Genomic DNA, 26,815 nt, shown 5'->3' with positions numbered 1-26,815 from the left:
GCAGGCATGCAGCAAACAACGCCACAAACACTTGTTTATCCTGGCAAGCTCCGGATTCGTTTGGTGTCACTTGCATGAGTCTGAGTTCTGCAGCTGAAGGGAAAACATATTTTTGTTTTCAGGCCGCTGTTACAAATATCTCCTCAGCTTTGTTTTTGCTCTAAGGGACTCCAATCAGATTCTCTTGCTGTGCATTGGACGGAAGGCACTTGAGGCTGAGCCCGCAGGTTGCAGAGCACACAGGCGGGGAGCAAGAGAAAATGAGAAGCAGAGCCAGCTGAGAGGATATGCATCGAGATGAATATCAGCTCCACCAGTGGCATAAATTGCGATTTCTAAAGCAGGAAATTAATGTCCATTAGATGGTAGAAATAAACAACTGTTGCTCTTGAAAAGCACGCAGATTAAACGCAGAGTTTCGGAGGACTTTTTGGCAGACTTTTTGAATACCTAGGTTATTGTGAAATGAAAAGAAAACACTAATTCTTGCGGATGAAATGCACAGGGCTATCCCCAAAACAATATGCTGAGGCCTCTTTAGAGGTTTTTGTTTTTGACTTCAGCTTTATCCGGTCCCAGGCATGCGAGCATGAGTTAATGCCGCAGCCCCGAGGAGTCTCCAGGCTTAGGCACTAAATCCTCCGCCTGGGTCCCCGGGTCCTGAGACAGCGTTGCTGTGTGGGATGGCGAATGATCTCCGTTTCTTTGCCTTCTTTTGTGCTTTGTGTCACCTTTTTGATCCTCTCAATGGGCTGCGATTCCCTTGGTTGCTTTTCAGTTTGATGTGCGAAGAGCGAAACGCAAATTCCTGTCTGCCTGAGCTGGGTTGCTTAACAGTTCAAGGTGTTTGGAGGGTGGAAACGGGAGGGAAAAGCAAAGCTCCCCTGGCCTGAGGAAAGTGCTGCTTTGAGAAATGCTCCTTTGCAGAAGGACCCACTCCCACCTGGCCTGGCTCTGCCTGGGCACTCAGCTTCAAACCTTAAACCCTTCAGTGCAGCGAGCATTTCTGCTTTCTCTGCTTTATATCCTTGCAACAAAAATAAGGGCCATGGGGAGAAAGAGACATTTATCTGCCAGCAAATGGAAGTGTAGAAATTAAAAAAAGAAATAGACACTCATACATATTGGCCAGAATACAGATTTGTCCTCAGTGTCTTTAAAAGTTCAAACTAAACGAACTCTGCTGCCTGCAGAGGTAGCAGCACTGTTCTCACATCCTGTGGTGCACTGAGAGCCAATAGGTGTAACTGTAGGTACACCTACTGCTTTGGCCACATCACAAGTCTGGACATCTCCACTTCTTTCTCTATTTGTTTTGATGTTATGTCTTGTTATTACCATATCCAAATATATATATAATATATATATTTTCAAATATATATATATATATGTATTTTCAGAGGTTTTCTGTTTATCAGACAATCAGGCACTGAAAGCACTGAAGTCTCACTTCTGTGCCTGCAGCAACACCCATTGATTTGAGTGGGAGCTGCCTGTGCTGCTGACACAGAGATCCCAGGGGTCTGGGAGCTGATGGGAGAGGGGCTGCCTTGCTCCCTGCCCCCTCCAGTTCTTCTGCTCTGTTGCCTCCCTCCATATCGACACTTTTCCATCAGAAATCCCATTGTCCTATGGCTTACTGCAGGCATGCATTTAACATTGGCTTCTTCTAAGAAATTTTTCTTATTTTCTTTGTTTTCTGTTATATTCTGAAATTGTCCATTAAAAACAAACAATCAAATCAAAACTAAGAGAAGATGTGAGCAGCAGTGATTTAGGAGTAGCAGGAGCTATGCTCAGCTATGAGTGAGCAGGAATAAGGAGAGTGCAATTATGGATGAGTGTACTTCCATTACTAATTTTAATTTCATGAGAGCATTAACTCTGTCCCCCCACACTACACTCAAGGATTTCCCACTGCCTATTCTGCAGCTGAACCTCCCTCTCTTTCATTATTCTGTTTACTCCTCTCTGTCCACCGGTTTCACCTTTATTTAATATTGCTCCTATATTAATTGCCTCATCCTCTCTGTGGCTTGTCTGAATCCTTCTGCTGCCTTCCTCCCTTCTGCTTTGCCATGCGTGCTGTTCAGCTCTGGCTTTGCCTTCCCAGAGATCACCCTCCTCCTCATTCCCCTCCTCCTTTGATGGCTCAGATTTCCCTTCCTGCAGGCAGCGAGGGGCTGTGGGGTTGCACAGGACCCCATCCACCTCCCACAAGCTGAGGACTGAGAAAATAAATCAGCTGAGAGGGAGCTGCCTGGGAGCAGCAGAACATGGGGATGCACATCAGAACCCACACAGGGGATGGGTAAGGACCAATGAGGCTCTCCAGGAACCTCTTAGGAATTCAGGACAGTGATGTGGAGTGAGGCTTCAGTAGATCAGATCTGCTCCACTGTTTAAACCAGTACCACATGTTCATTTGAGATGTGCTTAACCCCAAATCCTGCATCTGAAAGTGCCTTCAGCTGCTTCTGACTTGGCAGGAGAGCTCTGTCCCTAACACTCAAGGTCTAAACACAGTTGTGCTTTGAGGAAGATGTAAATCTAGACCTGAGCTCGAGCCCATCTCTAATCACCTCTTGATTTTTTGTTCCCCAAGTGTGCACATTTGAGTATAAAGCAAGTAAGTCTCCTTCTATGAACAGATTCTCCTGTTCCCTAAGTCCTTTAAAAATCCCCTCCAGTTGTGCCTGGATTCGTGACAAGAAAAGGCTCAAAGAGAACTTGGAGGCGAGTGCCCTCCGAGCTCTGCAGGTCTTCATCTTTGGAGCTGCTCCTTGAGGAGGTGATGGAGCTTCAGTGGGGTTCGAGTGTTTGAGTGCACGAAGCTGTTTCCAGAACTTGTGCCTCCAGTTCTGCAACCTTAGGCCAGTATAATAACTCAGCAAGTGCTGCTTTCGCGGCAGTGTGAAGCCATCACTGCAGAGGATTTATGTTTCCTTTTGATATTATTCAATATTTTCCTCCCAGATTTCGGCCAAATTTTTGCTCTTTCTGAATCGTAAATTAAAATAAATAAATAAATAAATTACTGTTCAGAATGTTCTCTCTTGAAAAGATGTTTGCTTTTCACAGCTCAAACAGAAAACAGCTCAGTGCATCCAAAAGCTGCCTCACCCTTTGAGCGTGTTCCCAGATCTCAGCCAAGAGCACTACTATGGAATGGCTGTGAGCAGCCGGAAGAGCATTGTGGGCATTGAGATGCAAATGACGAACCGAGCAGCCCCTCCTGCGGAGGTTCCCTATCTCCTTCTGCCCCTCACTTCGGAGCTGGGGGAAGCTTAACCTGGGCTCTGCCCGCAGCCGCAGCCTCTGCTGCGCACACTTTTAAGTCTCCTGAGCGTCGCTCCGATGTCAGCATCGCGCAGGCACGGAGACTGCAGTGCTTTCAAAGCGACCCCCCGGGACTAAGGGTGCCCTCTTAAATCAGTTGAAACAAGGGGAGAAAGTGAAGCCAAAGCCGCCGCAGAATGGCACACGCTATTCCGGGGCCTGAAAAGTTCCCAGTTTTCGGGCAGTTTCAAAAGTTGCAGTGTAATGTGAGCGGCTGCCCGGGCACTTGTTTGTTTTACCAAACGCAGAGAGTTGGAGCACTGCGGAGGGAATCGGATACAGGGAGCTGGGGGGCATTCAGAGGGCTGCACACATAAACACACTGAGGAATAAAGCAATATGGTGTTTTCTCTGTATGCTTTTCTTTCCAGTACCGGGGCAGGAAGCAAAACATTCTAACAAAACCTCCTTCTAAAGAAATAATCAGGGCACAGAGCTCTGGAGCCCGCGTCTCCGCACACGAGAAGGAGATTTTGCATGATTGCATGTTGTCATCCCTTCCCTCGCTGTTGTCCCTGCATGCTAATTGCATGTTTACATGCATTGCATCACTTGACATAATTACTACAATTATGTTAATACTTCATAAGCAACAGGACACTACCTGTAATTTACAGAACAACAACAACAAAGAAAAACCCGACGCGAAAAGCTGAACCCACAAATGGAAGGGGATGTGGAGCTGAGGATGCCCTTTTCCAGCAGCCAGGCACCTCGGGCGTGCTTCAGGAGGGTAACACCAATCTGCGAGCAGAGTGCGTGTGCTTCACGCTCATCCGTGAATTCTCACCCAGAAAAAGCCGCGTGGTGCCCTGCCCCGAGCTGCTGACAGACAACTGAAAGAGCACTGGGACACTGAGAGGTGCAGTGATGTGGAAGTACATGAACCCCTCTTCCATCTGTGGGTGTTTGATATCAATCTCGCTCCCCCTGGAAAGAACACTCGGGGCCTGAGCGCCGTGTGCTGGGGGATCTCTCCCACACATCCCCACGTTGTTTGCCCCCTGTTCTTGGCCTGGGAAGTACGGTTTGGGGGCTCTCCCACCCTGGAAGGCATTTTGATGCTGCCGGTGTCCCGCTGGAAGGGGATTTAAGCATCCCAAGTCAACAATGGATTAAACACGGACGTTAAAAAAGACACGGGGGTATCCAGCACAGTCATTAAGGAGAGTTCACGAACAGGATCGAGACCTGAGTGCTTCCTGCTAAGTGGCGACACAAGCAGGTTCCAGCAAAGCGATCGGCCGCATCCTCGAGGACAGCCGGAGAGCTGCCGGGGGCAGAGGTGCGTGACCTGCTCCCGGCACCCGCGGAACGTCACCGGGGGAGCGAAGCCCCTCCGCCAGCGGCTCCTGCGGGGCCGCCCGAGGCCGGAGCCCACGGGGAGGGGCGGGCCGGGCCCCGGGCAGTGCCGTAACTGCCCGAAGCGCAGCGGCAGCTCCCGATCCGGCGCCGCGTTTTGCTCGAGCAGCAAGTGCCGGCCCCGCCGAACGAGGAAGGGAGGGAGGCGGCGGGGGGAGGAGGAGGAGGAGGAGCTCAGCCTCCTCGGGGAGGCCGGCCCGCTCCCGCCCCTCAGCTGGGAGCCCGCTGCCGAGCTGCCGCAAACTTCAGAGCCGAGCCGAAGCGGCGCAGCGCGGAGCCGGGCATGGGGTAACCGCTCCGCTCCGCCCTGCCCTGCCCGCCATGTAGGCGAGCCCCCGGGGGCTGCGCGCATCGCTCCGCACCGCGCAGCGTTCGGCCCTGGGCCGGGGGTCGCGGCGGGGGGGGGACCATGCGGAGCGCCCCGGCCGCCGGGCTCCTGCCGCTGCTCCTGGGGCTGCGGCTGCTGCTGGGCGGCGGCGCCGAGGCGCAGTACTCCAGCGACCTGTGCAACTGGAAGGGGAGGTGAGGCCACGGGGAGAAACTGGGGGCGATAACAAAAGGGGCGAAAGCGGGATGCCCGGCCGGGTGCGGGGAGGGGGCGGCACGAGGCGGCTCTGCTCTGCTCTCCCGACCCTGCGGGGCAGCGCTGGAGCGGCCGGGGCAGGGCAGGGCTGGAGGGGCCGGGGCGGGCACCCCTCTGCCTAACGGCGCCGCGGGCTGAGGACGACGATGAGGAGGAGGGCGGCGCCGCGTTCCCGAGGAGAAGTTTGTCCCCGCGACCGTCTTCCCGGGGCTGCCCCGCTTTGCTCAGGGCTGGGATGCGCCGTGCACCTGCGGGGCTCCGCGACGCTGTCCCGGCGGTGCACGGATGCTATACGCTGCGTCCCGAGAGCGCGGGGCTGCGGCGGACCGCTCCGATCTGTTCTAATGGTGCTCAATAAGGAACGACGTCGGTTCTCGAGTGTTTATCTCCCGAATTATCTCTCCTTTAATTGCTCGTAATAAGTTTAGCGTGCGTGGTTGCGTCTGCTCATGGTCTTAAAAAGCTTCTCTGCTAAGAGGCGAGCGCTGCCGGATCAGGCTTTCCGTCGGCCTGAAGAGAATCGCTTGGGGAGTCAGAAATGTTGGCTCCGTGCTCTGCTGAGATCTGAATTTCTTTAAAGTAAAAGTTGGGCCAGCTCGTGTCAGGAAGGTATTTTGGAGTAGGGAGAATTCGAAGTGGGGAAACAGCTGGGCTGACTCGCGGCGTAACAGCTTCCTATCTGTGCTGTCTGAAAGGCGCCGATGCCCGGAATTTACTTCTTGACTGAACTTCTTTGGGCTCCGGACAACTGATGCGGAGTTAATCCCCGTGAATCCACTTGAAGGCGAACCGGTTCGATACGGGCCAAACCTATCAGTCCTCTGGCAAACTCCTAATTGTGTTATTTTCCTTTTCCAGCCTCCCTGTCCTGAAAGCTGTTTTCATCCCTACGCTGCATGCATCTTCTGGGTGGGCAGTGGTCCTCACAGAGCCCGTGGGGACAGAGGGCCCAGGAGGGGATGGAGTATGCCTGGCTGGCTCTGGCCTCACTGTAGCAAGCAGGTGTCACCAGAAATGCTGACGGTCCTAAGGTGTTAACTGGCACCTGATTTGTCCTGAAGGACTCGCAGCTAGGAAGGAAAGAAGCTACTTTGATGTACCAATAAGCACCCTCTAATTAAGTATTTTCAGTGTGGACACTTAATAGCTTCATAGGTCAGAAAGGACTTTTTTAATGTGGAATATAATGTTTTGAAGTCATGGGATGCTTTGGTAGGTTTTTTTTTTTTTCTTTGAGCATAACTCTTTGAAAAGCCTATGAACTTGGATACGGAAATGGAATCCTCCTCCCAGAGTAGTTCTTGTGTAGGCAGACTGAGAGCCTAGTGATCTCCCATAGTAAACCCAAAGGTGTTTTCTCATCTTTATATATATCTATGCTAAAAACAATGAAAATAGAATATATTGGATGTGATTTTTTTTTTTACCAACAGTTTGTGAAGTCACCAGCTTGTATCCCTGAGTGCTATGAGGAGCTGTGCTGGGGTTCCTATGCATATCCTTCATGCTTCCAGGGAAATCTGATGCAATGCATAATGTGACACCTGCAGTTTAAGTACACTCAGCGGGCCACAGCAGCATCCTAATGAATAGCTTAGTACAGAGCTTCCAGGAGAGCACTGTCCAGAAAGCAAGCACAAACTTTGCTGTGGTGTGTGCCTGGTTATTATTCTTGCTGTAACTTTATGTTTTCATGTTGCAGTGACTTCACAGTGCTTTGGGCAGAACTGCCCCACTGACGTGCTGGGAGTGCACTGATCTGGGCTTATTGGTACATTCTGGAAGAGTGAGAATTCAGTGTGATGTGGCAGATTGCACCCCTTGGACTTGCTCTCTGCACAGAGGAAGTCTTGATGCTCTCTTAAGTTGTCACCCTGAATTATCTAATTATCTCCCAAATTAGGATCTGAAGTTCCCTGCACTCACTGAGGGGTGCTGAGAGGACATGGGTACTTTGAGGACTCTTCAGGGCATAGAATAGAAGTAGATAGTGCCATCCCTGTCATCCCTTTTTTCTTCTGAATAGCACCTGTTGCATATTGCAGCATAACTGCTCACTGCACCAGTGCAGCCATAGGTCTTTCAAGGCAGACACGGGGCAGGGCTGAAACCAGAAAGGGAGCGAGGAGACCAATGCAGTGATTCAGGATGTTCTCATGGATTGGTATGAGGAAGCAGTGCTTGTTGTAGATATAAGTCCCAATAAAATGCAGAAATCTGAAGGAGACAATGGATGGCTCATCTGTCACTGTAAGCCTGTCTGCTGCTGTATCGCCCTGCCATATGTTTAAAAACAACAAAAACATCACTCAAATGAACTTGAGGGGAAAAAAAAAGTACAGAAAAAATAGACCTCCTTTATTTTGTGGCATGGACCTCCTTTATTTCATGGTACGACTGGCTAGCGAGAGCTAAGTGTGGCATTAAACAAGCTTGATGCGGTGACATTGCAGTCATTCTGACTGCAAGCAAAGTGACAGGTTTGACTGGATGGTAGTGGTTGCTGTTAAGTAATGCTGGCGTGTATTTTGAAATCTGCTTAACTTTTGAGTCACCCTTTATTATAAGGCTTAATGTGTACAGGTACTTGTGCTTGATGTATCTGTCTAATGGCATCGCTCTTGCCTGTAGGATATAATTGGCTTTCAGAAGATAATTTCAGAGTCCACCCTGTTTTGTTTTATTTTGTTTGAGCAGCATGACTGTTTGAACAAAATGAATGTTGAGGCTTTTTTTTTTTCCTCTGGCAGAAATTCACTGCCTCAGTGCTGGTAGGGTCACTTGCAACAGCAGTTTCAGTGCATGAGTTCAGAGTTTTGCCCCATGCACCTTCCCTCTGTTTAACACTCAGCTTTAGGAGTGCCAGCATAAGGTCTACAAATGCTCCGTAGCTTGTTTTGATTTCCCAAGAAGAAACAAGTGATGCATGAGGGTTGTTCTTTTTTTTGTCTCTTTGCAGTGGAATAAACTTTACACTGTTTAGTAAAAACTTACTGCTTGCAAGAGAACAGACTTCTGGGTTTTCTGTTGAGTGGCATCACATTCATGCTGTGGTGAGAGCTGATTCTGGACCAGATGTGGATTTACAGTCAACTTAAAATATCCCATTGAAAGCTAAGTTTCCTGAACGTGTCAAGTACTACTGAATTTGAGGGCAGGAGACTAGAGGTCAAAAACTTGTCCCTCGCTTCTCCTCCTCGGTGTTCTTGATGTGGCTTTCAGGATCATTCAGAAGCACGTGTTTGCAGGCACTATTATTATTAAATATGACTTTTTTTCCTGAGCTTCCTCATATAACCTCTATCAAGTGGGTCACACTGACACTCACAATAATGAGTCACATCAACAGTAAATGCAAACCATATGTTGGTTTGTGTGTGTTTCCCCTCCCCCCCATCCCACCTATTTTACACACAGCTTCTTGTTACTTTCTAAATGCTGACTTGAATTTTAACCCCATTCAGCACGTGAATCTATCTTTGGGGTGGAGAACTGTCTATTTGGAGGTTTCTATTGAGAAACCAGAGGCTGATGTCATTACTTGCGCTACTTTAAAATACATTCTATCTTTGCCACAGATTTCCTGTGTACCCTTAGACAAGTTGTTTCATCCTTTTTACATATTTTCCTTTCTTGATTAATCTGGTAAATGGGAGTGCAGTTCCTCCAAAGTGCTGAACAGCAGATCAGGGAGCTGCGTTCGGGGCCTCATTTTGGGGGGTGCTCTGTGGGCACAGAATAAAAGGTAAATATAAAGTGCTTATATTTGGGAACTGGGTTGGAGGAGACCCTGAGGCCCCTCCAGCCCCACCCCTGCCGTGGGCTGGCTGCCCCCCAGCTCAGGCTGCCCGGGGCTCAGCCATGACCTTGAACACCTCCAGGGATGGAGCACCACAGCTCTGGGCAGTGCTGGGGCCTCACCACCCTCTGAGCAAAGAATATCTTCTCAATATCTAATCTAAATTTACCCTCTTTTTGTTGAAGCCGTTACCCTTCTCCTATCAGCAAGCTCCCGGATATGGAGCCCTCCCCAGCTTTCCTGTGGGCCTGCAAGTACCAGAGCTCTCTTTAAGTACTGGTAAATATCAGTGCTGGAAGTCTGGGTAAAGAACCCGTGTGGGTTGACCCATCAGCAGCGACACGCAGCAAGAGCTGTTCAGAGCCATTCCTGCTTTAGGCCGTGGACAGCCAGGCCATAGGATTTACTACAGGTTTCCCAGCAGCCTGGGCATCCCACAGGCCTGGGATCCCTCTGTCGCTCTGGTCCCATCTCTGTGATTACTGCCCTCAAAATGACTGGTGGAGTGTTCGTTTCCTTTCCCTGGTGCTGGGCAAGCACACAGGAGTGGTGGTGTCCCTCTGTCCCAGCAGTACTAATTGGCCCTGTGCTCACTTTGAGTGCCCACAGCTCAGAGCCTTTTGGAGATGAGCAGTGAAAGGTTTAAACCTCATACTGAGGGAAGCAGGGGAGCGTGGTCCATATTCCAGAGAGGAGCATACTTCAGTGCTTCCTAGCTATGAATGAGGAGTGCGGGGGTCCTTTTTCCCTACGTCCCATTTTGGACACTGGGGTGGGAAGTATCAGCAGCACCAGAGCATCCCTTTGCTCCAGCTCACGGGATGAGCTTGGCTTCCCTCCCAGCTTCAGATCCATTGGGAACGTGGACTTGGAAGAAGAAGAAAGTATTTGTAGACAGGTGGAGTCTGATGTGCGAGGCTGTGCTGGTGTGAGCCACCGGGAAGGGAGCTGCAGCGCACATGCGTTGCACCCGCTCATTTGCCGCAGCTCAGCTGATGGGCAGTGACCAGGGCTGCAGTAATTTAGCTGCGTTTGATCGTGTGCTTATATCCTGCTTAATTTCGAAGTCTATTACTAGTGGTTTGACTCTTTTGGAAGATGATTTTAAAATTGTCCTTGAATATTAAGGCGAATGCTTCGGGCAGCTGCCGAGCTGGCTGGGCCAACGCTCAGCCCTACAGTAGATTTCCTGCGCTTGTTGATGTGGCTCTTTGAAGGTTTGAGGTTATGACATTTGCCTTAGTAGCTCCGTCATCTGTCTGACTTTCTCTTTCTTTCTTCCCTCAGTGGCTTAACTCACGAGTCTCACAAGAAGGATGTTGAACAGGTCTACCTCCGCTGTTCCGAAGGCTCAATAGAGTGGATGTATCCCACGGGAGCGCTCATAGTCAACCTGCGGCCCAACACTTCCCCTGCCTCGTACAAACATTTGACTGTTTGCATCAAGCCCTTCAAGGACTCCGCAGGAGCAAATATTTATTTGGAAAAAACTGGAGAACTGAAACTCTTGGTCCGAGATGGAGAACGCAGCCCCAGCAAGGTGTACTGCTTTGGCTATGACCAGGGGGGGCTGTTTGTCGAGGCCACCCCTCAGCAGGACATTAGCAGGAAGATTACAGGCTTCCAGTACGAGCTGATGAGCAGGGGGATCGCATCTGATTTGCACACAGTTTCTGGTGAGTTGGATATTGGTTGTGTTTTCACGTACTGTGTTGGATGCAGAACAGATGGCAGAGCGAGTGAGTGGGAAAGTGGTTGGGTCTGAATTTCATGTGCTTTTAAGGGCATGTTTTATAAACAGGCTATTGCGGAAGAATAGATTTTCTTTTTTTTTTTCTTTTTTTTTTTTTAATTCCTTGTTGTTGTTTTTTGGAAGCTGGTAGCACAGGCTGAGCTCCAGATTATTTGTTAAGGGCTACATTGTGAACGGTTCTCCCCTTACAGGCCTGGGGTGAATCACAGGAACTGGCTTTACCCTGCAGTGAACTCCAGTGTGAACTGTGCTTCCGAGCCTTGCTGCAGCAGTTTGCTAACCACTTTCTTTAATTGGTTTTTAAGACCCCACTGCATGTTTTGAATAACAAACATTTAAACAAGGAGGAACTCCTTTTCCTTTCTTTTTTTTTTCCTCTACAACTACTGCTACTTGCTGACCTAATTATTTTTTCCCTTTCTCTCTCTTTTTATTCCTTTAAAAAATAAACAAAAAAACCCAACAAAGATAATGGTGTGTTCCTTCCTCAGCTCTTCCTGGTTCACTCTGTAGAGCATTACTGTGCAGTGGCAGAGCTTCCAGCATGGTGACACTGTGTGCACACGGCCAATGTTGTCTTCTCTCTTACCCACTCTGCAAATCAAGTTCTGCAGGGAGGAGTTTTACACAAGTTTGTAGGAAGGGGGGGAGTGGACAAAAGAATTTACAAGCCTGAGAAGTCTGATATCTCAGAGGCATTCAAGGCCAGGTTGGATGGGATCTGGTGGCTGGCAACCAGCCCAAGGCAGGGGGTTGGAGCTGGATGTCCCCTCCAACCTGAGCCATTTTATGATTCCACTTGAGAACAAAAGCTCGAGGTGTACCCTAATTTTGCTAATCTATTAGGCACTTTGAGAAGAAGAATAACTAGCATTTGCAGAGGATAGCAGCGGGAGGGGGACATGCTTTTCAGATAGGTGGTGTCTGAATCTCCTCTTTGCAAAATGGTCTCTTGGTCTGATCCCTGGAAAGGGAGAAGCCCAGTGCAGCCTGAGCAGCAGTGGATGGAGTCAGCCCAAGGAGCAGAGCTGCTGAGGTTCAGCAGCACAATACGTTGTGCTGTGGCTGCGATGCCACTTGATACGCAGCAGTGTGGCTGATCAGGCTGTAGCTGTATTTCTGGGCCGTGTGTTTCCCATCCTGTTTTGGGTAGAGGACTGCAGAGCCTGAGTTCCACAACAGGACCCTGGGTTATTCCAGTTGTGCCTTCTTGTTGCTCTGCTGCCTTGTAGATGTTGGCACACTGGCTGCTCAGATCTTTTCCACAGGTCTTATTTCAACCCTGAAAACAGTTCCTAACTTAGCAAGACAGCAGTGGGCTGAGGACTAATGCAGTAACCCCAATAGCTGACAGGTGGCGTGTTTGCCATTAAAACAAAAGAACGAAAAAACGCCAATATTCACCTCTTGAAGTTGCCTTCTTTGCTCCTGCTCTGTGTGCAGCTCTCAGGGCAGTACTGAGGGCTGCATGTTTTAAGCAGACTTCACCACTTCTGCGCTGTGCAAATGCTGCAAAGAGTACCAACTGCAGAGCTGCTTTCCCTGTAAGATCATTTCTTCAAAGATGAATATACTGAGCAGAATGCTAACTATGTAGTAAAATTCCACTGCAGAAGACATTAAAGACATTGTTTGATCAGTTATTTGGAGAATGTTCCCAGAGTCAGTGCTTCTTTCTTTGTGAGGATGCAGATGCAGGCAGGCCAGCAAGAGGCAAGTCACGCTTTACCAAGAAAAGTCAGATATATTTTTATTTTTTTCCAAAGAAAAGTTGAATTTGTTTTTCCATATGCATAAAAATAGCACAAGAAAAAGAGTGCTCATCCCTTCTGTTATTAATTTGCATGTAGATATGGTTTCATTTGAGCTTCACTACAACCATCGCGCTCGCGGTCTCACGGTGTTCTCAGAATGAAGTGCTCTCCACTCCACATAAAACCGTGGATATTTTTGAAGCTGAGTTTTCTTCAGAGACTTTCAGCAGTCAGACCAAGGGCTGAACCCGTCTGCAGCCCTCCTCTCTGATAGGGACGTTAAATCACTTTTTCTATGACTGCTGTATTTTTGGCTCTGACAGATCCTGATTGAGTCTCAGCGCTGTGCCATAGAACAGTGTGGTGGGCTATCTGCTCCAAGTGTCTTGTTTGGACAGAAGTAGTGTTTTAATAGTTCATCAGCAGACCTTCAAGGCAAATGAGGGATCTCTGTTGTGTTTTAAATGGTTTCTTCTGCCTTTTTTTGGATTCTCTGACTCTAGGGAGGGGTGATGGGGGGATGAAACCCTGATGGAAATGCCATACACGACTCTTTCCACTACTCAGTCCGATGAGCACTTTTATTCTCCTATAAATATCTATATGTCTGGGGAAACTGCCAAATAACTGCCTTGCGAGGCTTCTATGGAGCAGTGTCTTCGGGACCCCTTGCAATCTGTGGGCCTTCTTTCTTCTGCAGCCACTTCTAGTTTTAGTGTGAAAACTCCACATAAATGTTCCTTGCTGATCTGCCTGTTTAGGGAGGAAGTTTGCTGAAGTCAGCGGTGGCCTCTTCGTGGTTGGAGTGCCCCGAGCTTGTGCTGCAGCCATAAAAGACCCAAGTGTGGGGCTGTGTGATCCTGCCCTTTCCTTGTGCAATAACTATTCCAGCAATCGCTAGCAATTTCTCTCACCTTTCCCTCATCGGTGTGTTTGTTTCCTGGTGATAATTACCGTACTCTGCCCTTGATTTTACTCTCTCTTCCTAACTTGGCATCCCAGCTCTGATTAAAGAGTGTAAGTCATCTGTTTAATACTTTAATGACCTGTTGTGTCCTCAGAGTCCTGACATTGCAGGGCGCATCAACAAATCAGCGATGCTTGGCAGGGTGCCTGTGGTTTAATTAGAAAACCTCAAGTTTTATTAGTTTACAGTCATTCTTTCCCACTTAATCAGAGCTTTGCAAATAACTCAGTAGAAAACACACACAGATTCTGAATGAGCCTTTCCCTTTTCTCGGGAAAGTTGAAAGGCACAGCACATCATTACAATTTTCCAAATTTGGGGAGTTTGGCTCTGAGTTTGCCTCACCACATTCTCTTAAAGGTTTCCCTAATTGGAGGAAATACGTATTGTACACTGATATGTTTTAATCCAGACTTCTGAAATCTGGCACGGGATGGCTTTTAGTGTGGTGCCAGTGAAAAAATGTGTTTCACACTGCTGGGAATTCGCAGTCCTGTGGAAGGGTCAGCTTCGCCATTCAGGCATCTATCTGGATGGCTGCGTTCTCCTCTCTGATACCCAAAGCGTGCGGAGGATGGAAATGGTTTCGTTTTCAGATTAGGTTTTGAGTTGGACCCCCAGGTAATTCCCATCCGCGCTGAGGGGCCACTGACTTCAGCTCATGCTTTCAGTAGGCTCTGAAGCCCAACGGAGGAGCGGTGTGATATTTTGGCCCAAGGCCACGGAGAAGTTGCAGAACTTGTTTGGGTTGTTGAATTCTGTTGATTCTAATCTTTTCTGAGTGTGGGTTAAGATGCTCCGGGTCTGTGTCATACTGGCAGGTGGATGGAGTTTTTGCCAGGAGCGTTCTTCAGCCGTACGGCTTCCTGCAGTTTTCTGAGAGCCATGATCCACCCGAACCGCACGGGGCACGTTGTGTGCCTGCTGAGTCTGCTGGGATCCAACTGCTATGGAAAGTGTGAAGGTCCCTTGAGAGGCATTTGCTTTTCCCATTCTTCAGCTGCTCCTCTACCAATCTGAAACAAGGCTCTGTATGTCTGGCCAAGTGCTGGGGGGCTGAAGGACCTTTATTTGCTCCCTGAGTTCTGTGTTTCAAGAATATCACATCCAAGCTCTGGATCCATCTATATACAAACGTAATTTGCCTTTCCCATTATGCGCTCATGGGGTTGTCTGTAATTTGATTGTCAGGGCTCAGGAGGTAAATTGAAAGCACTTCCATTACCCACCCACTTTTGTGGAGCAAAGAAGTCAAACTTTAACAAAAACGGCCCTTTATCTTGACGGCATCTCCCCCTTAGTGCAGGTTCTAGTAACTGTTTGATATGTTTTCTTTATTAGTGCTGGGTACCTGGCTGAGAATATTATTAGATAGGAGGTATTGTGCTCAAATGGGTATCTGAAAAACAAAGCAGAACTGGATAAATCCAGTTACCTAATGAAGAGCAGTACTCAGCTATTTCCTGTAAGCTATTAATTCAGTAGCCTGAGAGAACCGACTGGAAATTAAGAATGCTTATAAGTATCTGGGCTATGCTGAAGAGCTCAAGAGCAAAGCTTTTTTGTGTTTCTTCCTATGTGAAATGATTGCGAAGTGCAGTTCTGATGCTCGGGCAGTGCACGTGCTCCATTTACACCCTCTTACATTGAGCAGGGCTGATGCTTTCAGGAATCAGTGAGCCTCAATAAGGCCAAACTGTTGAACTGAGAAGTCTTCAACCAAAAATAAAATAAAATGGGAGGGATGCCCTTATTTAATCTCCCCTTACCCCAAGCAAATGGGTTTGACAGCAGTCTCCTGTGGCCCCGCTTGCCCTTTGATGTTGCCAGGACAGGAGCTAGTTCTGCAGTGGGCAGACGAGGTGACAATGGAGCTGCAATGATAAATACACAGCTGCAGGGGACAGGCTGTAAGAAAATAGCTTATTTTTGCTAGACTGGCCACGAATGCCGTTAGCTTATTTCCCAACTCAGTGGGCAGTCAAAACCAATAAGCAGTCAGGTGTATTGTGCGGGCAGCTGGGGCTCTGCTTTGCACTGACCTTTCTGTATTGCAGGAGATAGTCCCCACCACCAGATCTGCAATCCAGTGCAGTTGCTTGGCAGTCTTTAATAATGCTCTGTGCTTGCTCGGCAGAAGTGTTTAGTTTGCTAATTCCTGAGGCTGTAGTTATAGAGGGGATGGGGGGGCTGCATTCCTCCTCCTGTCCCTCCACCTTTCCAGGGGGAATAAGAAACTTAGGTCAAAATTTGCCCATGCTGGGGGCTCGATTTGCAGGACAGAAAATCTCTCCAGCTGTAATCCGTTGTAGAAGGCAGAAAGCATTTGCTGTAATGTTATGTGGGTACCTGGAAGCTGCCCTGAGCCCAAAGCTGTGTGTTGTTAAATGTGAGTGAGGAGCCTGGCTGGGTTTTCCAGCGCCTTAACCCATCCCCATGGTCATTTCTGTGTGCGGGATGGAGCTCTGCCCCGGTGGAGCTGTCAGATTTGGAGCAGTGTAGTCAAGGTCTAAATGGAAGTGAGAAATGTGAGGGGAAAAAAAAAAGAAGAAAAAAGGTAAAAAAAAGAATGCATATATCTTAAAGCTTTCCCTGTTACAAATGGAAAACCCGAAGTAACTTTCTGTGTGGCTCACAAACAGTGCTATCGCATCGGTCACCTCCCTGCGTGAGCCCTCTGCAAGACGTGCTGCTCCAATAAACCTGGCTTTAAAATGAGAACTCACCGTGTTCCCACGTAACCAGAAAGAATTCTCTTTCTAGAAGCAGGCAGGAGAAGGGCCTGTGTGGATGTGAGTGCAAAAAAAGTGCTGTTTTCCTTCAAGAATCGCTTAATCTTTGATCTGTCATTACCCCGCTCTCGGGGTTTAACTTTAACCAGCCGCTCGTTACTTAATTCTATTCTGCTCTCCATAGGAGGCATTAATGGCCTGGAGAGGATGGGGTGGGGTGGGGTGGGGGGGCTGCTCTGTGCTGCTGGCACGAGCTCAGCCCATGGGTGCTGGCTGTGGCCGCGCTGCCCTGGCAGGGACATGGGAGCCAACACCGAGGAACTTTTCATGTGGTGCCCTGCACTGCACGCTGTCAGTGCGGATTGCTGTGTTCGCTGTCCGTCACAGACCAAACCAAACAAAGACATCACAGCTTCCCTTGTAACTTGGTTTTCCTCGGTCTGGTTACTGCGTGCTTTCACGAGGCTTCGGAGCGGCGTTTTCTTTAGAAGAAAAAAATATTTTTGGAGTGAATTTCATGAGGGGGACGATGAGCCAAGCCATCAATCTTTGTTGTTTTTCAGTCAGGAGAAATATTTGCTCTGGTCCCGCGCTGCTGGGGGGTGCTGGGGCCACGTGGAGCTGCAGTTGTAGGGCAGGAGCAGAACCCGGACCTGAGGTCCTGCAGTCCCATCCCTTGGCCCCATCCCTGTGCCTGCCCAGTGCTTCCCATTCCCGGTCCCTGGCGGGGTGGCAGGGTTTTGAGGAAGGAGAGAAGCATCCCCTTGGGGACAAACAAATTGATTTTATTTTTTAATGGCTTTATATTGGTGTCTCGTGGGCATATAGCAGAAGTTCCCGGCAGTGTCTTGCTGTCTGCTTTTCTATTTAATTGCAAGGAGAGAGTGAGAAAGCAAAGAAATGGCAGGTGGTTACTAAGGCTGCTTGCACAGGGGCATGTGCCAGTGTAATTGCTGGGAAGCTTCTTGCTTGCTGGGCTCCGTTTGCTCGGAGGGAATTAAACCAAAAATTTGGTTTGCTCAGTGGAGCTGTTTTGATGCAATACACTGGTTTGACTATAACTGAGGGCTTTTATAGGACTGGTGATGCAAGGGGTATGTGCAGGAGCTCAGCTAGGCAGTGATCTTGCTCCCACTGCACTGCTGCTGTCCCACGGAGGCTCTGCCATGAGTTTTCTCCATCAGCACCAAAGCTGGAGCTCAGCTCCACACTGGGAACGAGTGGGGAGAGATGAGAAGACAGCAGTGAAAGCTGAGCAATGGTTGTATATGGCAGGAGGGGAAATGGGGAAGGAAGAAGGTGTTGGGGAACAGGCTGGGACAGCAAGAAGCCTTGTGAGGATACAGCACTCCTTGGGATTTGTCCAGGGTTGGAGCCACTTGTGCCTGGAGGAAGATTTTAATAGTGTCTGGTGATGCTTGAATAAAAACTGCCATGCGATTTCTTGTGCTTCTTTCTCTTTTTCCTTTCAACAAATGGCTGTTTGTGTTTCTAGCTGACCTTTCAGCCTGTTTATCCGAATTGGTGCTGCACCTTGGAACAGCAGAGAGGCACTGACTCTGCAGTGCAGCCCCGGAGTACCCTTACACGCTCCAGAGATGCTGAGCCAAGATTCATTTTGAGAGCTGTTGCAAATGCAGCTCGCCTAGTACCAAATCTCTCCCTCAAACTGTTTACATAAATAGTCTTCCTTGGTACTTAGGACTTTAATACCTTCTTGGAAGATGTTTCTGTGAAAAGATAAACTTCTGGTTTATGATCTCTTGTCTTGACGTTTCTCAGAATGTGAAGGTCATCACATCTCTACTGGTGAGGTTTACAGTGTGCTTTTTTTATTCTGTGCAGGAAGGATGTGGTATTAACTCAATTCTCTTGGCACAATCCGTGCCACAGCATGTGAAAGTCTGCATTTCATTAAACTTATTTGCAGGTTTAAATAGTTCTTGGCCAGAGGTTTCTATTTTTCAGGCTACTTCTGGAAGCTTGTACATGTGTGCGTGTCAAACCGAATGTTGGAAATGAGCTAAGGCAAGCAGCTGGAGGAGGTGCTTCTTTGAAGATATAAAGTCACTGAGATCTCTGCTTCAGGTGCAGAAGTGAGAGGTGGATCTCCACTGCAGCGTCATTGCTTCGAACCTGCTGTTGAATCACCATCTTGTTCTGTACCAATTATTGGCTGAATTGTGGTAGGGGAAGGGAGACTTTGACTTTTTCTGCTCAGCACAGGGTTCAGATTAACTCTGCAGCAAATACAGAGATGATTCTTTCTGCCTTCAGAAGAACACTGAACTGGCTCCATACATTATTCATAGCATTAACCTTCTCTTGGTTTAATGAGCACAGTCCTTCCTGACCCCACATGATGGCCATTGAGCCAAGGGGCTGCGAGCAGCACAAGCCCAAATGCTGGATCTGCTCCTCAGCTTGGCATTTTCCTACTGACGCGCTGGGAAAAGTGCAGTGCTTGCAGAAAGCCATGTAATCCTATCCCATCCCAAGAACAGGAAAGCCTTGTAAAACAAAAGAGTGATGAGAGAGCTCCTCTGTGTGTTGTGACTGGGTGTTGGTAACTTCCAGCCCAGCTGCTCGATGTCATCCGGCCGTGTTTTCCCCATGTGCGTGGCTGCAGGTATTATGTTAAGCACAGGTGTGCTGGATGTGGCTCTGTTGGCTTGAGTTCCTGCCTAACATCTCCATTTTATATTTAAAAAGAGGCACTGATATGCAGATGAGTTGATGTAGCTTGGAGTGATGTTTTACTGTACAGGTTGTGAGTGATTGGAGGATGAAAGTTATTGTGGCTTTCTCAGGAAGAGCGTTCTGAGGGGGTAGGAAAGCTGGAGGAACACGTAGAGAGATGATCAGTCAGGGCTGGATGAACCATTGGCTGCCGAATTTTGTGACAGGAAAGCTGTCCTTACAGAAGGGAAGCCTGGGCAAACTTGAGAAGTAAGAATTAAAAGAATTTATTCCGCTTTTTAATTAGTGGAAGGAGGATCAGGGCAAGATGTTGGTTTTTTTTCATGCTCATATGATGTTTGCCCTTAAGCCCTTGCACCCAAGCTGTAAGTAGTAATTGGTTGAGCTGTAGTCATTTCTGCTGAGGGCTCAGAAAAGTGACTGAGAAATGCAGCATCACTGGAGAAACCACATTTCTATTTTTACCACCCGCTCCCGGAAGCCTGTGCTCTGCGTTTCCAGGAAGGACACTCATCCTATGATGCCCTTTCCAGTATGGTTGCAATTATAGAGCTGCCAACAAGAATTTGAAGGGTGTGGGTGGGTACTTTTTTGTTCAGCCTGAGCTGGTGCTGGTGTCAGGCTGGCAGCTTTCATCTTGGAGGCCAAGGTGCTGCAGCGCTGGCTGACTCGGGTTAAAACAGCCTGGTCTGCAACAAAACCCCCAGACCCCTTTGAGTGCCTTCTGCTGAGCCTACCAGCAAGAGGAAGGGCTGCTTGTTTTAATCAACTGATTCAAACTTAGTGCTAACAGAATATTCCAACCCTGCTTGGGCCTCCTCAGGAGCTTTTGATACTTGAAATGTCTGATTGCTCTTCAAAGAGTTACTCAGAAATACGAATGCATGTGGGTGATGTATGGCACGAGAAGTAGAAGCGCGATGAACCGCTGTGTGCCTCCGTCCCCCGTGATCCACACCTCCACCACACCGTGAGCTCAGTGAAACCAAAGGGTATTCCTCAGTGAAGCGGTTTTCTGCAATTGCTTTGTGTTCAACATTTTCACTTCTGCTTAAAGATTATCTCTCTTCCTGTATCTGCTGTTAGAGCGATGACGTTGTTCAGCAGAGCCTACCTGGGGCCATTGGGTGGATGGGGGAGGTTGGTGGAGTTGAGGAAATAGAGCTGGGGGGTGGTGTGTGAAGACCTGCAGTTGGGTTCATCCACTCTTTTTGATGGCATGTTGAGGAAATGTAGGACAGACTGAGAACTCGTCTTCTTCGTTGGTTGGAAGCTGGTTTTGGACCAAGCCGTGGTTGGTCAGGCCCTTGTGTGACTGCTGAAACAAACCCTTCGAGGGAAGATCAGACCTGTTAGTGTGGTTTCTATGATGTCTGCATCGTGGGTCACTATGGATGTGTCCTGCAGAGAACTGCTGTCTTAAACCACAGCGATGGCCCTTTTGGATAACCCTCACCTCCTGCTTTCAAAGGACATGTTTCATGGTGCCCCAAACCAGAAGGGATGTGTGCCCTTGGAGAGGTCCTCACCACCTACCACAGCCCTTGAGGAGCTGAGGACACCCAAGCTAAACTGCAGCATTAAAGCTGCCCTTCCATCCATCCCCAAGGTGGGAAGAGGCTGCCTTCAAATGTCTCAGCTCTTTGGCAGTGACCTCATGGGAACCTCCCGGAGCTCTAGGCTCTCCTTTGGGCCACGTCTGCCCCATTCGGAGCATTTCAGCCTCCCTGTGGAGAAGGCCAGCAGCGTGCTCGACAAAGCTGTTGGCCAACAAGTGCAGTCTATTGTTAGCATCGCTGCGTCCTCCTCGGTAACATCAGGTTCAGAGGGCAAATCGCTCAAAGCAGCTGGGACATGACTGCTGGCTCGTGAGGAATGATGTAATTACATCTCCCTCTGCGGGGAGGTGAATAGAGAGGCCTTTGCAGGCACCGAGCTGTGGGGTGGAGGGAGAGGGCTGCCTCAGGTTACTTCAGGTCAGGATACTGTCAAAATCCATCAAAGGCATTCCCAGGAGAGTCGGCAGCCGACGTGCACAATGCAGGCTTTATGCCACAAGCGGTGCAGTTGAGTTATAGACATCTGGGCTTTAGAGGGCTTCAATAAAATGTTGCTTTTCTCTCTCTTTTTTTTTCTTTTTCCCCTCTTTGCTGCTGTATGAATCAAGGCTCTTTGGCTTATTGAGTTTAAAGGAATCAGTGCAGCTGACGGTGGTGGTGTTGTCGCAAGCTCAGAGCTGTGCTTTGGGACATGAGAACCTGGGCAGGCCTCGAGCCGTCCCCAGGGAGTCAGGCATCGGGCAAACACAGCCTCTTGTTTGGCAACTGGGCCCTTTGCTCAGAAAATGAACGTCTTCACCTGCTGTGCATGCGAGAAATGTTGATTTTCCTTTTTTTTTTTTTTTTTTTTCCACTTCAGTTTTGGTGCAAGTAAGGGTGACCTACTGATAGAGAGAAACGCCTGCTACCCAGTCCAGATTAGTGCTGAAGGGCACCCCCAAATAACGAAGCTGTGGCACAAGCACGGAGATTCTTTCATGGCTGTAATTCGAAAGGAAGCACAGACACTGCCTCCTTCAGATTTTATTTATGAGACTGCACAGGGATGAAGCTTTGGTTGTAGCCTGTGAATGTTGTTTGCTTTTTAATGGTCCATTTACCTCGGCAATAATCCTTCACAACTCACTTTCCATCTGTGCTCGCATAGCTAGTTTTTGCCACTTGCAGGATGTATTTGATACTCTGTGAATGCAGATGTGGGAGCTGTTCCACAGAAGAGGATTTCTGTTCTTCATCTGTCTGGTGTAGCAGCCATGGGTGGTGGTAAATGGTTGTTAAATGAGCTTGCATGCCACCAAACTGCTGTGAGTCAGCATGGATCTGAAGTAGGCTGTAAGTAATGATCTAGTGTGAGCAATACTGAGCACTTTTAATTTCCTTCTGCATTTAAAAAGGATGCAGGATTTTGCCTAGAGTCCACAATTAAAATGATTTTCTTCCACGTATATGCGAACGCTTGCTCATTTGACATATTACAGTGTCAGTCTATTGAAATGGATGGAACCACTTATTTTCTTTTTCATCTTTAATGCAGTTGCTTGTGTTGCGCTCACTTTGAGAACAAAAATGGCTTAGTCATTCTGGCTTTTCAATTTTCTGATGGGGTTGGACGAACTACAGAGATGTCTGGTCTAAAGCAAGACTGTTTTCACTCAGACTTAAGAAAAAAGAAAAGAAAGTCTGGGATGTCTTTTCATTATTAGGTCTTTGCAGAGCAAAAGAACTGAAATCTGGCATCAAAAATCCAACTGTGGATTTTTTTGGATGTCCATCACTTGTGTTTTTAGAACTGTACGTGTGAAAACCAGAGCTTTGCAGATCGCCTCCATTTGGGGAATGTAAGCCTGTAGCTGATGTGGGCAGAGGAAGGCTGGGGAATGTGGGAGGATGGGTTTGGTGGGTGCCATGAATGAAATGGCTCCACAGTGGAACATGATGTGACTTGGGATTTTCTGTCAGTTGAAACTAGGATGTTTGGTCGAGCCACTCATCAACATCTCTTGAGTCTAAAAATTAACATTGCTTTAAACTGACATTATTGTAGTGCTCCAGTTGTGTCCAGGCTTTGGCTGGCTCTGTGTTTCTCATGATATTATACAGTTTCCAAAGTGTTTCGAAAAGGAGATGTAATGGTATGTGGGAGCATGAGGGTAAGGACAGTGAGGGCTGCACTGTTTCTAAAGGACCCGAAGCTATTCAGGTTCTGCTCAACAGAAATACTCAGATGATCCAGATGCTTTAACAAAACTATTTTGCCTATTCCTAGTCTCTTCTTTTAGAGCTTTTTAACCTTCCTGAATAATTCCTTCAAACATCTCTGCACAGAAATGTGCGTTTTCCATTCTCTTTAATCCTATTAAACAGCATGTTACACTGTGTATTAATCATCTGACTGGAGTAAATCTGGTGGATTGGGTTCAGTAATCCCTCTTTCTGGATCACTGCCTTTCTGGGACCTTGGAAAGAATCAGAGATTTGCCCTGTCTTACGCCAGAGACCGCCTTGTGCTGCCTGCCATGGAAGGCTGATGGCTGAGTGCTGTTCAGGAGAGTTTCAAGGTACTTCTCAGTGCGATGGATAAACTCCTCCAGAAAGCTGGCAGCAGTGCGAGGAAGGGTGTGACAGTTCGAGGATCCGGCAGCTAAGTGCTTTCAGATGTTGAGGTTCAAAATCACATTCTTGGGGGAGGTGTGTAGGAGGAGCAAAGCTTCGTGTTCGGTGTGATGTAGCTCCAGTACTTTGCCTCATCTCCAGCGTGAGCTCTGTTTTCCTGCAGCCTCCCACCTGTGTGGATCAGGGCACCACAGCTCGATGGGTGTTCGTTTCTCTGGCTGATGTCCTTCAGGAGACCAGAGTGAAAGACGTGGGCTGGGATCCCTGAGCCTCCAGTGGACAGACTTGATTAGCATCCCTAGGCAGGGCAGGCGCTGATAGTAAGCAAATTCCTGAACTCAATGGGGCATTATGGAAACATCTGTACTGCAACTACAGCACCTTCTCCTCAGAAATAGCTGGCTGAGTACAAAGAGGAGCCACATTCTTGCATTGATTAGATTAGTGCAGATATCCAAATGTTTCCAGCAGTACAGGAAATGGTCTTTGTAGTGCTTGAGCTCTACCAGATACAGGCTCAAGTTTCCGCTTTGCCTCGACGCCCTCAAACACATGCGCTGGTTTTTCTCTCCCCTCTTTGCCTCCCCCACTCTGTAACCTCCTGCAACTTTGATGTGGTGATAGACTAAATGGCTTGTGAAATAGCCCAACAGCACTTGATAGAAATTGCAAGAAAGAAGCTTTGCCATCAGCCTTAAAAAGGCACATGATCTTCAAAGCGTTTTCAAGAGCTTTGAATTCGCAGCAGATCACTCTGCAAATGCACCCAGTATCAAAACACATTTTGTATAAGAGCAGTGAGTGTGTGGGGTGTTTGCTGGATAATACATCCCAGCAGAAGTGTTAAAGAGATCCATATTCCTACTTAATTACAAAAGTCTCTTGGGGGCTGGGGTTGGCCTGCGTTCCTCGTAGCGTTGTTGATGCCTGTCAGATTTTTGGACCTCTTGCTCCCCCCAACCAGATTTTGGTTCATTTAAAACTTGCTATTTATTTCCTGTCCTCTGGTCCTGTGCTAACTCTGCCCCTTTCTCTCCAGCTCCATGCCGACCATGCAGTGACACAGAGGTCCTCTTGGCAGTCTGCACTAGTGATTTTGGTGAGTTGTTGTTTCCCTCCACCTTGCTGTCCCTCTTGGTTTGTCACCAAACCCCCATAAAAAGTGACATACACCCACTCACATCTGGCAAACTCCATTAGCAATAAATGCTGTCCAGAGGGGTGATGTGCATGTGAGAACGACCTGGAAATGCTCATCTACTTCCCCAGGGTGGGCGAAGGATGACCCAGCAACCACGGTGGAAGTAAAAGTTCAAAGACTTCTTGAGTACATCTTGCTGCCCTAAAATGGGCTGCTGACAAAAGACCAGAAGTTTCAATAATTCTCTGCTTCCCTTTTAAAAGAGGAAATCAGTACGAGCTGGTATCAGTGTGAGCTGGTATCTGTGATGGCTGCAGAACAGAAAGTACGTTGTCAGAGAGCTCTATGCATGTAACTTGTTTTAAGTCTTTGTTGCGTTTGATGCAGTTTTTTCAGATGCAATTATTTTTGTGCTTGAATTTAACATGTGGGTGCCCTTCCTGGGCAGATTGCAAATACAGCCTGTAACAAACACAGATGTGTGCTGGAGGTTACTAACACAAACTCAACTCTAAAAACAGCAGGAGACCAAATCCAGGGCTGCTGTAGTGAGATCACTTCCCTTTGAGCTGCCTGGTTACTGAGGGCTGAGTTTGGACCCCATCCTTCCATTGACAATTTGGGGAAACCCTTCCTCACATCCTTTTTGTGTTCCCAGTGATCAGAGGCTCCATTCGAGACGTAACGAACGAGGCAGAAGAGCAAGAATCCATAATTCACGTCGGCGTCAACAAACTGTACAGACAGAAGAGCAAAGTCTTTCAGCTCACGGGGGAGAGCGGGAACTGGCGAGGACAAATAAAGACCCTGCTGGAGTGTGGGGTGAGACCAGGAGACGGAGACTTCCTCTTCACGGGACGCATGCACTTTGGGGAAGCCAGGTTAGGCTGTGCCCCTCGATTTAAGGACTTCCAAAGGATGTACAAAGAAGCAAAAGACAAAGGGCTAAATCCATGCGAAATTGGCCCAGATTGAATCCCCCCTGTTTGGCCGAAGGTCGCTGTTAGCGTTTGGCTGGGAATATTTCCTGGCCGCAGGGAATACTCTGAACGGTAACTGAGAGCATGGCCAGATCTGGAGTGCAGGCTGAGACCCTGCAGGACACATCTGCAGCCTGCAATGCTGTTAGACTCATGGAAGCAACAGAGGTACGAGCTCAGAAGGCTGCCAAGCAAACAAGGCTGGATTTTTAACCAATCTTGTCCTTATGAATTAAGTTATTATATTTTTTTAGTGACTTCCATAGGAAAACAAACCAAGAAAACTTCCATGTCTTAATAAAAACCCAAATGAAAGCCAACATGCCTTTGTATCTTTTTAATACTAATTTTTAAAAATGTCTTAAGCTGATGTAGCATTTGGTATGGTGTATTCTGTATAAATGGCCGAGAATGTGATAGAGCACAGTAAACCATCTTAACATGGATGCTTTGTAAAAAGCTTGGTGTACAATTCAGAGTTGTTTCTTATGACAGAAATTTATGGAGCCAAACTCGTGTGTGTGTTCTTTTTTATATGAAAGAATGTACAATCGCCGCCTGCAATTTTTCGGCCGGGCTGGCAAATTCTTTCCATTCCAGAGAAATAAAGATCCCTGGATTTGACACATGCTGTTTAAAATCTTTTCCTTCACCGTAAGGCTGATCTCCAGATGTGCTCCTAGATCAGTTTCTGGGCTGCTCACTTATTTTGTGGCCTTGCTGAGCAGAAGCAGAGTTCCTGTGAGGCATCAGGAACTGTTTTTCAAAGGGGAAGCAGGAGCTATTTTTGGAGATTTTAAGACACGTGGCCAGGCAAGCCTCTAAGTGTGCTCTCTGATGCCTGTGGGGTTATTTTGGGAGCACCTCTAAGGAACAGGCTGGCCCTTGGTGCTTGCTCGATGCTTTTGGTTGTGCTAGTGGTTCATTGTGGATGCTCGTGCCTGCCTGTGATCCCCAGGGCCAGACCACCTCATGGAAAATGCTCTCACCGTGTCACTTAGAATCATAGAATCATAGAGGTTGGATAAGATCACTAGGATCATCTAGTCCAACCATCCACCTACCACCAGTATTGCCCACTAACCAGCTCCCTAAGTATTGCACCTACATGTCTTGAACACAACTCGCGTAGGCAGCACCCGGGGAGGGACAGTGGCTGTCCCCCTTCCCATTCAGTCCCATCATTCCCCATAACCTGCAGTACAGCCCTTTAAGAAAGAATTTTTAACCCCTTGCCTATGTTTCTGCTTCAGCACTTTATACTGCTTCAATTTGTAGGCCATCTATTAAAAAAGTTTCCTCTTAGCAAGTCAAAAAGCCGTATCCCTCCAATCTCCTCCATGTCGTGGCTGTTTCTGAGGCTTGGGGAGGAGGTCTGTGTGAATAAATGGTGGACTTCCCAAGCGTGGCTGCAGGAATATCTCAGATGGGTGGGACAGGGATGCCCTATGACACTTATCAGGTGGTTAAAAAACAAGGTTGTGCAAAAATATGGGCCCGGAGTGGGGCAGAAATCCCTTTGAAACCATGTCT

At 48.0% G+C, this 26,815-nt stretch overlaps 1 protein-coding gene across 1 annotated transcript; it reads left to right on the top strand.

The window, feature by feature from the left end:
- The first annotated feature begins 4,968 nt into the window (after positions 1–4,968).
- On the top strand, positions 4,969–25,906 carry METRNL (meteorin like, glial cell differentiation regulator). Its single transcript, XM_065735188.1, has 4 exons — positions 4,969–5,223; positions 10,371–10,759; positions 24,201–24,260; positions 24,961–25,906. The coding sequence occupies exons 1-4, from the start codon at positions 5,111–5,113 to the stop codon at positions 25,275–25,277; spliced, it is 879 nt and encodes a 292-aa protein (XP_065591260.1). The 5' UTR covers positions 4,969–5,110; the 3' UTR covers positions 25,278–25,906.
- Positions 25,907–26,815: the final 909 nt, after the last annotated feature.

This window comes from Cyrtonyx montezumae, unplaced genomic scaffold (genome assembly GCF_038088225.1).
Source record: "Cyrtonyx montezumae isolate F1298 unplaced genomic scaffold, pur_monq_1.0 scaffold_19, whole genome shotgun sequence".
Classification (NCBI taxonomy): domain Eukaryota; kingdom Metazoa; phylum Chordata; class Aves; order Galliformes; family Odontophoridae; genus Cyrtonyx; species Cyrtonyx montezumae.
This window is presented reverse-complemented; position numbering and strand designations above follow the sequence as displayed.

What these genes read in the sequence shown, in the direction of transcription:
- METRNL (XM_065735188.1), top strand. Translation starts at nt 5,111, where the DNA reads ATGCGGAGCGCCCCGGCCGCCGGGCTCCTGCCGCTGCTCCTGGGGCTG. An exon ending in CTGTGCAACTGGAAGGGGAG is followed by an intron (nt 5,224 to 10,370) that starts GTGAGGCCACGG and finishes TTCTTCCCTCAG; the next exon opens with TGGCTTAACTCACGAGTCTC. An exon ending in AGTCTGCACTAGTGATTTTG is followed by an intron (nt 24,261 to 24,960) that starts GTGAGTTGTTGT and finishes TTGTGTTCCCAG; the next exon opens with TGATCAGAGGCTCCATTCGA.